At 40.3% G+C, this 15,057-nt stretch overlaps 1 protein-coding gene across 1 annotated transcript in view; it reads right to left on the bottom strand.

Moving 5' to 3' along the window:
- The window catches only part of PIK3C2A (phosphatidylinositol-4-phosphate 3-kinase catalytic subunit type 2 alpha), a 105,348-nt gene that overhangs the window by 74,694 nt on the left and 15,597 nt on the right, over positions 1-15,057 (bottom strand). Inside the window, exon 2 of the mRNA XM_004711572.3 lies at positions 8,294-9,434. Coding sequence (XP_004711629.1) covers positions 8,294-9,364 — 1,071 coding nt within the window. The 5' untranslated portion in view covers positions 9,365-9,434. The remainder of the gene's footprint in view (positions 1-8,293; positions 9,435-15,057) is intronic.

Genomic DNA, 15,057 nt, shown 5'->3' with positions numbered 1-15,057 from the left:
GCTCGTGGTCACACATACTGGTGTGCTTCTTCCATGTGGGCTTTGTTGCTTCTAAGCTAGTTGGCCACTTGTTTATCTTCCAGCCTTTAAGACCCCAGATGCTATATTTTTTGATAGCCAGGCATCATCAGCTTTCTTCACCACCTTTGCTTATGCACACCTTTGTTTTCAGTGATCGTATCAGGAGGGTGGGTATTTTTAAAGTTCTTTCTGCACTACATATAAAAATTGTGATTTGTTAAAAAATTCTTTCTGCAGCATCCCTTCAAATGCATACCAAGCCTCTGATTGAATGCCTGCAGTAACTGTTTACAACCTGAGAGGAACCTTTACTAAAAGACAATTTCTAAGTTCCTCAGATGCCCTAGTGGTGCTGTAGGAAAAGCGACGGGGATGCTAACCACAAGGTCAATGGTTCAAGCTTACCAGTTTATGTTTAGTATTTTACACATAGGCTCACAAATCAATTGATGGATCATGATTTTGCTTACCTGGCTATAACTTTCTATCTCTCATAACCCATCTGCTTACTGTTTTGATTTTTCCTTCTGCGTGTAAACTAGTCTATGAGGATGTTTCAAATGCTAAAACTGATGTTGCTCAGCTGACTGGTATAAGCAACTAGAAGTTCTCTGCAACTCCAATGTGACCTCATTATTCTAATCTAGCTAGGGGAACTACTATCTTCAACACAAGTACTTCTGCTAGATGCTTTTTAAACCAAATGCAAACAAGTAGATTCCAATACATGGTGATCCCATGTATGCCAGAAGAGAACTGTGCTCCAAAGCATTTATTAGCTGATTTTTAGACTTTTCTTCCAAGGTGCGTATAGGTAAACCTGAACCTTCAACCTTTCAGTTAGTAACAGAGTGCGTTAACCAGATATACCAACCATAGATCCCTAAGCACCAAAATAAAGACGTTATCAACATAGTACTGTGACAAGTATTTTTTAAATCAGCAGAAAAATATATATGCAGGGAGACAAAGGGATGTACACCATAAACCCATTCACCAAAGGAAAGTTGGAGAACACAAGAGTTGAACAAAAAGTGACCGATCTAAAATGCAAAGGGGAACAAGTGAAGGAAGCTAGGTTTTAGACAAAAATATGAACAGTCTACACCTGGGAATTTGAAAAGAGATATTCCCAAGACACACAATTTTCAAATAGTACTATCTGACTTGTCACCTTCCCAATTTATAAACTCTTATGTATGAAGAATCTTTAATTTAGTCTTTAATCTTTAATCTAGTCAAGAGGTTTATATGCCAGTCCAAAGGAATAGCATGTTGTTACTATCAGAATCAAATCTGTTCACCCAAATTCTACACTCCCTCCTTGGATTCTATCACAAACAAAATAAGGATCAAGTAGGCCCATATCTGTCAGGGCACTATGACATACAATTGTGGTTGGAAAACTATTTGACCTATGTTTCAGTATCTCCTGTGACAAAAGTTTATTTCTAAAACAGCATGCTATGTCTCTGGAACAATTGGTGAGAGGGAGGGGTGGGAGAGGGGGAGACAGGGAGAGGGTAAAAGGGAGACAGGGGAGAGAGAGGAGGGGTAGTGAAGGGGAGAAAGGGAGAAAGGCAGGGAGAGAGAGAGGAAGAGAGGGAGCAAGAGAGCCCAAGAATGAGTAAGCTGTTAGATGGTTTGAGTACCAGCGTTACTACTCATAGTTTCATGGCCCTCTTTTTTAACCTTGTTAATATAGGAAATTTCAAACATACATAAAAATCCTATTATGAATGCCTGTGCATCTAATTAACAACTTCAACAATTATCAACATACAGTCCACACTTTGCTTTACTCATACACCCCACATCATTACAGCTCCTCAATGGATTTTATTAAAGCTAATCTCAGGCACTGTTTCTCAGGCATTGTTAAATGTCATCACTAAATTCAACAGCTGATTTATATGTAATTCTCAGGAGAAAGAGGAAGAGTTAAAGTCTCAGAAACTCACATGAGCAGTTCTCTATCCTGCCCTCTCTGGTTACTATGAGTTGGAAATGACTGGATGGCAGTTGAGGACAGTGATGTAGTTCTCTCTTGAACATTTTGATGAACTACCATTTTCCACAGTAGTTATACCATTTTTATTTTCCCACCTGCATTATATGAGGATTTTAGTTTTTCTATATCCTTGCCTGTACTTATTTTCCACTTACATTTGTTTGTTTTAAATTACAGGAATCCTAGAGCCTATTGTGATCGTTAGGTTTACTGTGCCAACTAAGTCTTCATAGGAACATGTGGGCAGAGTTTAATCAAGTTGCAGCTTGATTGGAGGGCAACCAAAATAAATACTTTCCATGGCCACATCCGTCTCTCTTCCTCTCTGGTGATCAGACCAGTGTGCTGTTGCTTGAGCTATATCTTTGCCTCAACTGTATGCTGCACTACCTGTGGGTCAAGCCAACCCATGGATCAGATCACTAGAGCTTGAGGTTCCTTCAAGACCTGCTTCACCATGCTCAGGCTGGTGGATTGTATAGCTAGAAATCAAGATTCTATCAGCGCCTACTTTGCTAAACTCCTGTGCTACTGACTGTTGCTGCCCCACCCTGCTGTCTGCTGCATGCAGGTAGACCATGCCTGTCTTGCCTGAGGGAAGACAAGGCAGCTACCTGCTTCCTTGACCTTGGCTCAGCAGTACATTAAATGTTCCAGAAAAGTAAGTTGAACTTACTTTTAGCCCTCTGTACTGCTATGTTGATGAATTAGTGTTACATTCCTTCTTGCTGTATAAACCTATCTATCTATCTATCTATCTATCTATCTATCTATCTATCTATCTAATCTTAAATGTATTTCTTGGTGTGGCAGTCACCTAATCTGGTGTCAATTTAAGGATTAAAAGTGGAGTCTGTCAATCTGGAGATAGCCAATGAGACTTCTGTATGGGCATGGCCTTCTGAGAATTCTGGGAAATCTGGTACTTCCTCCTTGGAGGTGGAAGACACACACACTCTCTCTCTCTCTCTGCTACTCTCTGGGAGACATTGCAGAAAACAAGCCACATGGATGCAACCAGACCTCGGAAGCCGGAGAAGCCACAGAGAGACCCCTGCCAGTGCTGAGAAGTTTCCAATGACACTGGATCCAAAGACTTTCTACCCACTGGCCTGTGATCTTCTGCATTCGGCGTCATTGCATATGTTTCGTGAGTCTGAAGAGGACTTTATATATTGATATAGGAAATATGGGCTAATATCGGACTTATGGACTTGATCTGGACTAGCCTGGGATGTTTTCTCAATGTTCAGTTGCTCTTGTATATAAATCTCTTTCTTATACACATGTGTGTCTATGGCTTTGTTTCTCTAGTCTACCCAGACTAACACAGTTGGTTTTGATTTTGATTTTCTAAATAACTGTTGATGTTGAACATCTTTTCATGTTCTAGCTGTCTACTAGTCTGTTCAGCTAGATCTTTAACCCATTTTTTAAACTCAGTTACTCATAACAGCTTTATTACTAATAGTATAAAAGTGGAAACAACTAATCAGCAGATGAATTGACTGACAAAATATTATATAACTATACAATGGAATATTATTTGGCCATCAAAAACAATGAAGTACTGATTCATGCTACATTTCAATACCATGCAAAAGACCACATATTATAAGATTCTATTTACATGAAATACTCAGAAAAGTCATATCTGTATATAGGTTGTCAAGGCCTGGAAGAAGGGAATGGAGAGCTACTGCTATGTATGGGGATTCTTTTCAGTCCGATGAAAATGGTCTGGTATTAGGTAGATTATCTTGAAATTAGCACATGAATTGTTTGGTCACTCTTAACTACCCAGGTTCTCCAACAAGTGTGTGGGACTGTAAATTCAGAGTCAAACATAAAAAGAAAGTACCTAAACAAGTGGCCACCTAGCTGAGAAGCAACAAAGCCCACATGAAAGAAGCACACCAGCCTGTGTGATTACCAGGTGAAGAGATCAGTTATCAGGCATCAAAGAACAAAAAAATCATATCATTGTGTGCGCTCCTCCGTAATACGATTGCTGAAGACAAATGGATGCATAAGCAAATGTGGTGAAGAAAGCTGATGGTGGCCTGCTATCAAAAGATATAGTGTCTGGGGTCTTAAAGGCTTGAAGGTAAACAAGCAGCCATCTAGCTGAGAAGCAACAAAGCCCACAGGGAAGAAGCACACCAGCCTGTGTGATCACGAGGTGTCAAAGGGATCAGGGATCAGGCATCAAAGAACAAAAAATCCTACCATTGTGAATGAGGGGAAGTGCGGAGTAGGGACCCAAAGCCCATCTGTAGACAACTGGACATCCCCTTATGAAAGGGTCGTGGGGAGGAGAAGAGCTAGTCAGGGTGCAGTGTAGCAACAAAGAAACATACAACTTTCCTCTAGTTCCTAAATGCTTCCTCCACACCCACTATCATGATCCCAAGTCTACCTTACAAATCTGGCTATACCATAAGATGTACACTGGAACAGATAGGAACTGAAAACACAGGGAATCCAGGACGGATAATCCCTTCAGGTACACTGGTGAGTGGTAATAACAGGAGGGTGGGGTGGAAAGGGAGAACCGATTACAGGGATCTACATATAACCTCCTCCCTGGGGGACGGACAACGGAAAAGTGGGTGAAGGGAGACGTCGGACAGTGTAAGATATGACAAAATAATAATTTATAAATGATCAAGGGTTCATGAGGGAGGGCGACCAGGGAAGGAGGAGGGAAAATGAGGAGCTGATGCCAAGGGCTTAAGTGGAGAGCAAATGTTTTGAGAATGATGATGGCAACAAATGTACAAATGTGCTTGACACAATAGATGTATAGATGGATTGTGATAAGAGCTGTATAAGCCCCCAATAAAATGATTTTTTTTTAAAGTAAGGATAGTGAGAATTCACATCATGGATATTATTAAGAAAAGACTAGTCCCTGAAACAGTACATCATCATCCTTAGCAAAGTATTATTAGCAAAAAAGACAAAGACCCCGTACAAGATGGACGGACACAGTGGCTGTAAAAATGGGCTCAGACCTAACGATTGTGAGGAATGCACAGGTCCAAGCTGTGTTTCGTTTTGTTTCACAAAGACTCACAACTATCAGTCAAACTGATTCAATAGCACTAACATCTTTTCTGGGCTTCTTGGAAGCAGTTCCAGAATTGCTAGTTATACTGTGTTCTGGGTCCCATGATGTTATTCAAGGATTACAGAATTATACTAAACAGTGAAAAATATACAAGAACTGTGAGAGATCACTTATTACTGTGATTTATATGTCCTACTAGACAAACTGCTCACTCAAGATTAGTGTCAAACAGCATTCAAAAAAATCCACATATTTGTTCAAATTGTGTTGAAGAGCCAACTGAATTTCTTAATGTGGGTTGATGTAAAATATATTTGAAAACAAACTACATGTTACGATTTCTTGGATTCTGGTCTTATCTCCTTAAATACCCTTTTGAATACTTTTCCTCAAGAAAGGTTTATTTTCCTACATCTTCTTTAACACCTGCTTCCTTCTCATCCTAGATGAATTTTTTTTCTTCCATATGGACTTATTTATTTTTAAATCATTTGTAACATTCCATACATCAATTGTCTCAAGCATATTTGTACATATGTTGCCATCACCATTTTCTAAACATTTACGCTTTTTTATTTTAATCATTTTATTGGGGCTCATACAACTCTTATCACAATCCATACATACATCAATTGTGTAAAGCACACTTATACATTCGTTGCCTTCATCATTCTCAAAATTCACTTTCTGTTTGGGTTCCTGGAATCAGCTCATTTTCCTTTTTCCCGTCCCCCTCCCTCCCCGCTCCCCTCTCCCTCATGAACCCTTAATAATTTATAAATTATTATTATATCTTATCTTACACTGCCCTGCGTCTCCATTCACCCACCCTTCTGTTGCCCATTGCCCAGAGAAGAGGTTATATGTAGATCCTTGTGATCGATTCCCCCTTTCTAACCCCCTTTCCCTCCCGGTATTGCCACTCTCACCACTGGTCCTGAGGGGTTCATCTGTCCTAGATTCCCTAGATTCCTAGAGTCCCTGTCCTAGATTCCCTGTTTCCAGTTCCATCTGTACCACTGTGCATCCTCTGGTCTAACCAGGTTTGCAAGGTAGAATTGGGGTCATGAGAGTTGGGGGGAGGAAGCGTTTAAGAACTAGAGGAAGGTTGTGAGTTTCATTATTGCTACACTGAACCCTGAGTGACTCATCTCCTCCCCACTACCCCTCTGCAAGGGATGTCCAGTTGTCTACAGATGGGCATTGGGTCTCTATCACGCACTACCCTCATTCATGATATGAATTCCTACCCCACCCCACCCCCGCCTTTGGTGCTTGAAGCCTGGTCACTTCGGCCCTTCATGATCACACATGTTGGTGTGCTGCTTCCATGTGGGCTTTGTTGCTTCTGGGTTAGATGGCCGCATGTTTACTTTCAAGCCTTTAAGTCCCCAGATGCTCTACGTCTCGATAGCCGGGCACCATCAGCCTTCTTCATCACACTTACTTATGCACACATTCGTCTTCAGCGTTTATGTGGGGAAGGTGATCACCCAATGATGGTTTTTGTTCTTTGGTGTCTGCTACCTGATCCCTTCGACATCTCGTGATCACACAGGCTTGTGTGCTTCTTCTCTGTGGGCTTTGTTGCTTCCGAGCTAGATGGCTGCTTGTTTGCCTTCAAGCCTTTAAGATCCCAGAGGTTATATCAAGATGAATTTTTTTAAGTCACCAATTCAACATATACCTATCACAATCATATAAAATTTATTTTCTTTCCCTAAATGCTTATCTCCTGTGAGATAATCACTTTATGGAAGGCAATTTAACTTTTTTCCTATGTTTTTGAGAGATAATCTTTAGAAATTCCTGAGTGTGGTATCTTTTGCTATCTAGAACTGTTTATTACACCTGAGGACTTGTTCTAATGAGGAAGGGGCTAGCCAAACTAGTTAAACACCTTGGGGCCTGATATCAGCTGACCTCAGGAAAGAAAGGGTGATTCAAACATGTTTATGCAATGAGATCCTATCATGAACAAGTAACAAAGCCAACAGATGCTTTAGACATGTAAGCTCTATGAACTTCCTGGTTGGTGAAACACACTGATACACGTGGGAGGGTTTTTCATGTTAACCTGAGACAGTTGGGACTCATAGTGATCCTCGTGTACAACAGAACAAAACACTTCCCAGCCCCATGCCAGTCTCACAAGTGTTATGTTGAGCCCGTTGTTGCAGGCACTGCGTCCATTTATCTTGCTAATAACCATTTCTGGTAATGTCCTCTCGTAAGGTTTGCACTGGAAACTGTCTCAACCTCACTGTCTGCCTGTGTCCTTTTTCCCTACAATAAATCTGTGATTGTACGTATAATACTTTCTGTGAGCTCTGTGGGCCTTTCAGCAAATTATCAAACCCAAGGAGCAGTAAGAACAGGTGAACGGGAGGCAGGAAGCGCGCACATGGCATTGAGAGGGAGTGGGGAAACTGAACTTACAGGTAGCAGGTCAGAAGTAAGGTTACTGGTGTCGCTGGTGTCTGCCTATTTGACAGTCTGAAATAAAGTCTCCTTTTGTTCTGAGAGATCCAACCAAGCTTTGCACGGAAAGTGCTACATGGGTCAAGAGGAAATCATTCATCTCCATATCCGGGAGATTGGATTAGTGTTGATTTTTATCTAGAAACTCCCAAGGCCAAAATATTAGTTAGCTATTGATCTAACTGGCTGAATAATGTAATTCACACTAAGGTGAAAATTAGGCTTAATCATTTTCAGGGCCCACTAATTTATAAAACAAATAGAAGAGAAAGTGCAACATGAAACGCATTATACTATTCCTATCTTTTACCAATATGGTTAAGGAAAGTCCTTTGAATGACTTGTCTTCCTTCATTCTTGGATTATTTTTTCCATGATTAAAAATAATAAAAATTTCTACAATGGAGCTAAATTGAAAATTCCAATTTTCCCTGAAAAATAAAAACATTTAAAAATAAAGAAGGGAAAAAAATTAAGAAAAATAAAGAAGGGACCATGCGCAATGAGGAGACATGGAGCGAAATAATAGCAAGCAATTTTTTAACTGGGTAAACATTTAAGCTCACCAGATAATCTAAGAATCACAGCACACATGGAAGCAAAGAAAACAAGATTCAAAATGAACAATATTTTTCCTAATAAATTACACACACATAAGAGCTCTGTCTACATTTCTGAGGTTAAGAATTTAATAGAAAAGACTATACCTGAGATATTTGGCCCTGGATTTTTGCAAGCTGTGTTGTTCGAATATTTAAAGACTGGCTTCTTATGACAGTCGCCCCAGAAAGGGATTTTCCATTCACCTTTCTTTCAAGGTGACAAGTTGCTAGTGATCTCTCTTCAAGAAGAACAGCATCCCAAGGATCCTCTGCTAACAAGCCTGGAACATCTTTCTCTTCTACATGGTCCAATACCTCCACATTGTCCACTTTGGGTTTACTTAGAGGATCCAAGTCTAACCAGTCAAATTTACTGATATCACCAGACTTTGGAGAAAGCTGTAGATTGCTGACTGTAGCCTTTGAATTCGTTAATTCCATATCAGTCCTTGCTTTTCCATTTTTTAAAAACTCTGATGTACTAGCTATTTTGTCAAATAGCTGTGCCATGTCAGGACTAACTACTGGACGATAGATGGGCAAGCTTCCTTGTGGATGAAAGGCTGCTGCAGGTGTCATCGAGTATGAAAGATGTGGAGATGGTCCTGGAAGACTTAAATATATGGGTTCTGTAGGTGGAAAAGTAGGCATTCTTGTACTGAAACCATTCTGGAATGAAGCTTGTTTACTGTAAGCTGAGGGATAGAGAGAAGGCAAGGAATAAGTGGAAGACCCAGATAATCCAGGTGCCCACTGTCCTCTCTGAAGCGTGGGTCTAAAGTAGAACTGTGCTGATAATGTAGGGCTCAGAACAGGAGTAACTGGCAATACAGGTGTTTTTTTAGTTTCAAAACTGTCATCCAATAGTAACTTCTCAAGTTCAGCTTGGGTGAGGTTTTCTACGTCAATATCCAAAGCTCTTTTTTGCGAATCCAACTCAGGAAACACCATTAGATCATAATCCTGTTTGCTATGAACTTGTGTTTTCTGCCTGGTGCTGCTTGACAACTCAGAGTCTCTCTGGTTATCAGTCACTCGTCTATCCTTTTGTAACTTTGCTAAAGCCTCTGCTTCCATCTGTAATGCTTCTTCTTTGTTCACATCTTTTGTTCTTGTTTGTTCCAGATGTGAAGACGAACATTTTTTAAATCTGTTGTTACTGGAAATCTGAGCCATGTCCACTTGAAAGACCAAGTCTGTCTTCCTCTTGTTTACTTATTTCTTGTAGCTTCCAAATTAGCAAGACCTACACATAAAAATAAAACACACCATTAGATTTTTTAACACAAATGAATTGTTTGCCACCTACTTCATGTTATTTAGGATTTGATGCCAGTTATAAAATTTTACTACCAAAAAGAAAACAGTTAAAGGGAATCTAAATGAAAGAATACATTTGAAATACCTTATATACTTCTGCACTAGGAGAAAATGTTTAATGACATACATGACTTTATCCCGTCACTTGACCTTAGAGAAGAGTTAGCACAACAGATGGAACTAAGAAACTTATTTCAACGGTCACAATGGCTACCATTAACCAGTGGCACTTTTTCTGGCAGAATTCTTAGCATGAGATAAAGGCAAGACATCTATTTTCAAGATTTACAATAAATAGCAAGTCAAATGGATTTCATCTTTTGGCATTTGCTAAATTGCTTAAAATCCAATTAAGGATGTTACTTTGAGGACTAAGGTGTGCCTGACCCAAGCCATGTTATTTTCTTTTTCATATTTATTTTTAAATTTTACTGGGGGCTCTTCCAGTTCTTATAACAAGCCATACACCCATCCATGTGTCAAGCACATTTGTACATATGTTTCCATCATCATTTTCAAAACATTTTCTACTTGAGCCCTTGGTATCAGCTCATTTTTCCCGCTCCCGCCATGTTATTTTCAATTGCCTCATAAACATGTGAAAGTTGGACTTTGAACAAGGAAGACCAAAGAATTGATGTATTTAAAGTATGGTGCTGGTGAAGAATACCGAAACAACTGCCAAAAGCACAAACAAATCCGTCTTGGAAGAAGTACTGCCAAATAAGACTTCGTATCATGTATTCTGGACATGCTGCAGGAGAAACCAGCCCTTGGAGAAGGTCAACGTGCTTGGTAAAGCAACAGGCTAGCAAAAAAGTTCAGGAAGCTCCTTAACAAGATCAATTCACACAGTGGCTGCATTGATGGGCTCAAACTTAAGACCAACTGTGAGGATGGCACAGGACTGTGCAGTATTTTGTTCTGTTGTACATAGGTTTGCTGTGAGTCAAAACTGACTTGATGGCACCTAACAAGAAGTTTATAAATTATTATAAACACAAACATTTGGTTCTGACCAAGATTATCCTGTAAAGCAATATGACTAGTGCTAATTATCTACCATGTAATGGAAGGTACTGTTCCTGCTTCCAATCAATATGAATCAGGTTTTAATGTGAGTTAAGGATTCATACTACACTGATTCAGGAAGCAAATACCCTTATGTAAGTGAAAATCTTTCCATGCCTTAGGTGACTAATTTTTAGAATTAATGTAGTATCTATCTCTTTTTTGTTTTTTCATCATTTTGTTGGGAGCTCTTATAGCTCTTATAACAATCCATACATTACTGTGGCAAGCACATTTGTACATATGTTGCCATCATTATTTTCTAAACATTTTCTTTCTACTTGAGCCCATGGTATCAGTTCATTTTTTCCCTCACCCCTCCATCCTCCCTTCCTCATGAACTCTTGATAATAATTTATGTTATTATTTTCTTCTTTTTTTACCAACAGATAAATCAATTTACTAAAATAGTTGACTTAAGCATCTGCAATGGTGACTTCAACCTCTACTCCCATGCTCAATACTGATGGAAGTGATCTGCTTAACTATCTCAGAAGGACTGTGCAAATCAATGAGACAAATGTCCTTAAATGCCATGGTGGGGGGGGGGGCGCTTCCTGACCGACTTGTTCCTCAATGAGAGCAAACAGCTGTGAGTCAGGAATGGGAGCATGGTGGGACAACGGCCGCGTCTTCCTCAAAGAACAAGTTTTTATTATTTTCATATTTTACACTAACCGCTGTCTCCCTTTACTCATGTTTGTTGTTCAACCCCCATGGGGGGGGTGTTCAATACGCCAATCATTGTGATCAGTTACCTCTTTTTCCCCGACTCTCATGGTACTCATGGTATTGCTACTCCCATTATTGTTCCTGAGGTGTTTATCTGTCCTGGATTGAGAGACCTTATCTGTACCAGTATACATGCACTGGTCTAGCCAGATTTGTAAGGTAAAATTGTGCTCATGATGGAGGGGGGAGGAAGCATTACAGAACTAAAGGAATGTTGTATGTTCCATCGGTGCTATACTGTACCTGGCTTGTCCCTTCCTTCTGACCTTTCTGTAAGGGGACGTACAATTGTCTACAGATGGGCTTTGGGTCTCCACTCCACTTACCCCCTCATTCACAAAGATATGATTTTTTTTGTTGTTGTTCTGGGTTTTTGATGCCTGACACCTGATCCCATCAACACCTCCTGATCACACAGGCTGGTATGCTTCTCCCATGTGGACTTTGTTGCTTCTCAACTAGATGGCCGCTTGTTTATCTTCAAGCCCTTAAGACCTCAGAAGCTATCTCTTGATAGCCCCACGCCATCAGCTTTCTTCACCACATTTGCTTATGCACCCATGTTGTCTTCAGCGCTCGTGTCAGGAAGGTGAGCATCACAGAATGCCAGGTTATTAAAACAAAGTGTTCTTGCGTTGAGGGAGTATTTGACTACAGGCTCAATGTCTGTCTGCTACCTTATTATTTAACATTTATGTATACAGAACTACGTCCCCATCGTTACATATAAATATATTTACATATGTGCCTGAATTTAGACTCTCCAAATGTCCTTTGCCTCCTAGTTTTTTCCTCTATTTTCTTTTACTTTCCTCTTGTCCCACTATCATGTTCGACCTTCATTTGGCTCTCTGTACTTCCTCTCAGCTACACTGCACTTGATCAAGCCCCACCAGGCATCCTACACCCTCCTCACCATTGATTTTAGATCACTTGTTCTCTTGTGCCTGGGTTTGTTGGTGCCCCCCCCCTCCCCTACTCCCCTTCTCCATGTCCCCCCCCATAGGTCCCAATTGTTTTCTCCTCCGGATTGCTTAACCTGCTTATCTTATCTAGATAGACATGAAAGAAAAGAAAAGTCTATAAATAGTTCCAGGTCTGTCTGTTGACCTTTATGAGTATTTTCCAGTCGAGTCTGCTCCCGAAATTTATATTTGAATTCCTTGGGGGACTTCATTGCTTTGCTCCCCTTGCTACTCTGTTGCACATCCTTCATGTTTCACCCCAGTATAGGGGTCACATGGGGCACAATTCCCACACTGTGTCTCCAGTGTTGTCCCCCATAGCACTATGGGTCAGTGAAGGGATGCCATGTATGATGGTGAGACTGGCCCTATGGTCCTCTCTGCATTGGCTGCTCTGAGCAGAAGTATCATCCTCAGCCCTTGGTGGGCCAGGTTGTGTTCCACTCTCTCTTTCTCCTTCCCTCTTAGTTAGCTCATGGGTTCTGATCCCCTCCTTCCTGAGCTGTAGCTGTAGCTTCTGTGCTGTCCTCTGTACTTCATTCAGGTCCACGTAGCTGGGATTGGGGCTGCCCAGTATCTGTCTCTTAAGCTACTGTAAGGATTAAGTTAAATAATGTAATTAAAGTATTGATCACAAGCCTTGAGTATAAATATTCAATAAAATGATATCTATTACTAACCTAATCTAGTCTGAGATATACACCTAGCATGAAATACTAGAAAGCAATCAAATCCCTGTTTATATCATGGTCTATAATATATGACCAATAAGTACATGGTGAAAAGAGGTATAGAAAAAGACAAAATGAATTCATACTAATATAACACATAAAAAAATCCCAATACTAAAATGAGATAATATTAAATGAAAAATTGTTAGTATTAAAGAAGTAGTACTCTTGGATCTTTCTAGGAGTGCTGCTTTGTAATACTTTTATACAATTACAGCTGAATGTCTGAAACATTTTGAAAGGTAGCTGTAAGGGCAAAGGGGTCGTCTCCCCCTAATGCCTGCGCTAAAGGAAAATTAGCTGTTCATGCCACAATAAAGGGATTGGAAAGAAATCAGGCACACTAATTAGACACCTATGGGAAAATCCAGAACTGAGCATGCTCAGACCCAAGTCACCTAGGCCCAGGTGGGAGGTCCACACAGACTAGGCACTAGCGGTATGACATCACACAGGTGCACCTAAACACAGGCAATAAGGTTGAGCAATACCTTCAAACAAGCCTCCCGAGCCAGTGGGGAGAGGCAGTGATAAAAGCAGGCTCCAGGTGGCCAGCTCTCTTCTCTCTTAGAGGGTGTGGTGCACACCACCCAGTGCCCTCTCTGGGCTTGACCTCTCTCCAGGCAGTCTCTTGGGATTTCCTGCTCTTAGCTCCAAATGTAGGTTCCACACACCTGTACCAGTATTCCTTCCACATGTTTTTCCACACTTCCCTGAAATGGCCATTTCTCGAACTTTCCCATAACCTGCCATGCAGCCTTGCACACTTTCCAGGGATAGTGTGTACTTTCTGTGACTGTAACACTTGAAACTTTCCCATTCCCTCATAAAATTACTTGGATTTACAAAAATGCTTACGCTGCATGAATTCTTTCAGCGTCATGATGCAAGAACCAAAGTAAACCACCATAGGAACCTAACAATTTCACTGAGAAGCTGTTTCAAATTTTTCTTTTATGGTAGACCATAAAACAATGTACATTTAAGTTTGTACACTTCATTTTGTGAAAAATATTTAGAAATAAAAATACTAAAAGTTGAACTCTTTAAATATGTACAAATTACTGGAAAATATTGATGTCTATATTTTCAATTATATTTTAAATTTTTATTAATGGAGATATATACAGGAATAACATGGATAAATCAACTCACTGCAATCAAGTCAATTTAGAGCCTTAGCAACCCTATAGGACAGAATAGAACTGCCCCCTTTGTGTTTCTGAGACCAACTTTTTTTTTCTCCTGAGACTAACTTTTAATGGGAGCAGAAATTCTCCTCTCCTGCAAAGCAGCTGGTGGTTTTGAACTTCTGACCTTACAGTTAGCAGCCAAATGAGTAACCCACTACACTACCATGTTAATAGCAGAATCGAGGTGTTGGTGGTGGTGGTTCTGTAGTAAAATTCCTGTCTTCCATGAAGGAGACTCAGGTTTGATTTCTGGCCAATGTACCAAGTGTAGTGAGTTAGTGGAGGCTGCGTGTTATTATGATGCTGAACAGGTTGCAATAGAGCTTCCAGACAGACAGACTAGGAAAAAGGGCCTGAAAATCTAAGAAAATCAGTAGATGAAATCCCTATGGATTCTAAATTTGATCCCACTGAGGACCAACGCTATGGCAGCTAGTAACAGTTAGTAGACCTAAGTACTCAGCTTGAAATTCTGAACATTTCACTTAATGTTTTCACTATAAAATGGAGGGGGCTGGAGGATGGGCATGAATTCCACTTATCTAGTATGTTCATTTGCAGTATGCTTTGTTGCTCCTCCCATAAAGAGGTGGAATCTACTCTCTCCTCACTTGATCTGAATTCTGTGACTTTCTGTGACAACAAAATACATCAGTCTTGACATTTTAAGAGTTCCAAAGCTGTCATAAGAAGGCTTACTGCTTATATAATCAGTCTTTTGGATAATGCCAAAACAGTCAAGTATTTCAATTTGCATAGTGAACAAACCAATCCCTGAAAGGTGTGTAAAACAGAACCACCAGGAGGGGAGAGGGAGGGTGGGGTGGAAGGGGAAACCAATTACAAGGATCTACATA

This window comes from Echinops telfairi, unplaced genomic scaffold (genome assembly GCF_000313985.2).
Source record: "Echinops telfairi isolate 266 unplaced genomic scaffold, ASM31398v2 ScPeMD7_60;HRSCAF=208, whole genome shotgun sequence".
Taxonomy (NCBI): Eukaryota; Metazoa; Chordata; class Mammalia; order Afrosoricida; family Tenrecidae; genus Echinops; species Echinops telfairi.
The sequence above is the reverse complement of the archived record's forward strand: the minus strand, read 5'-3'. Positions and strand labels throughout refer to the sequence as shown.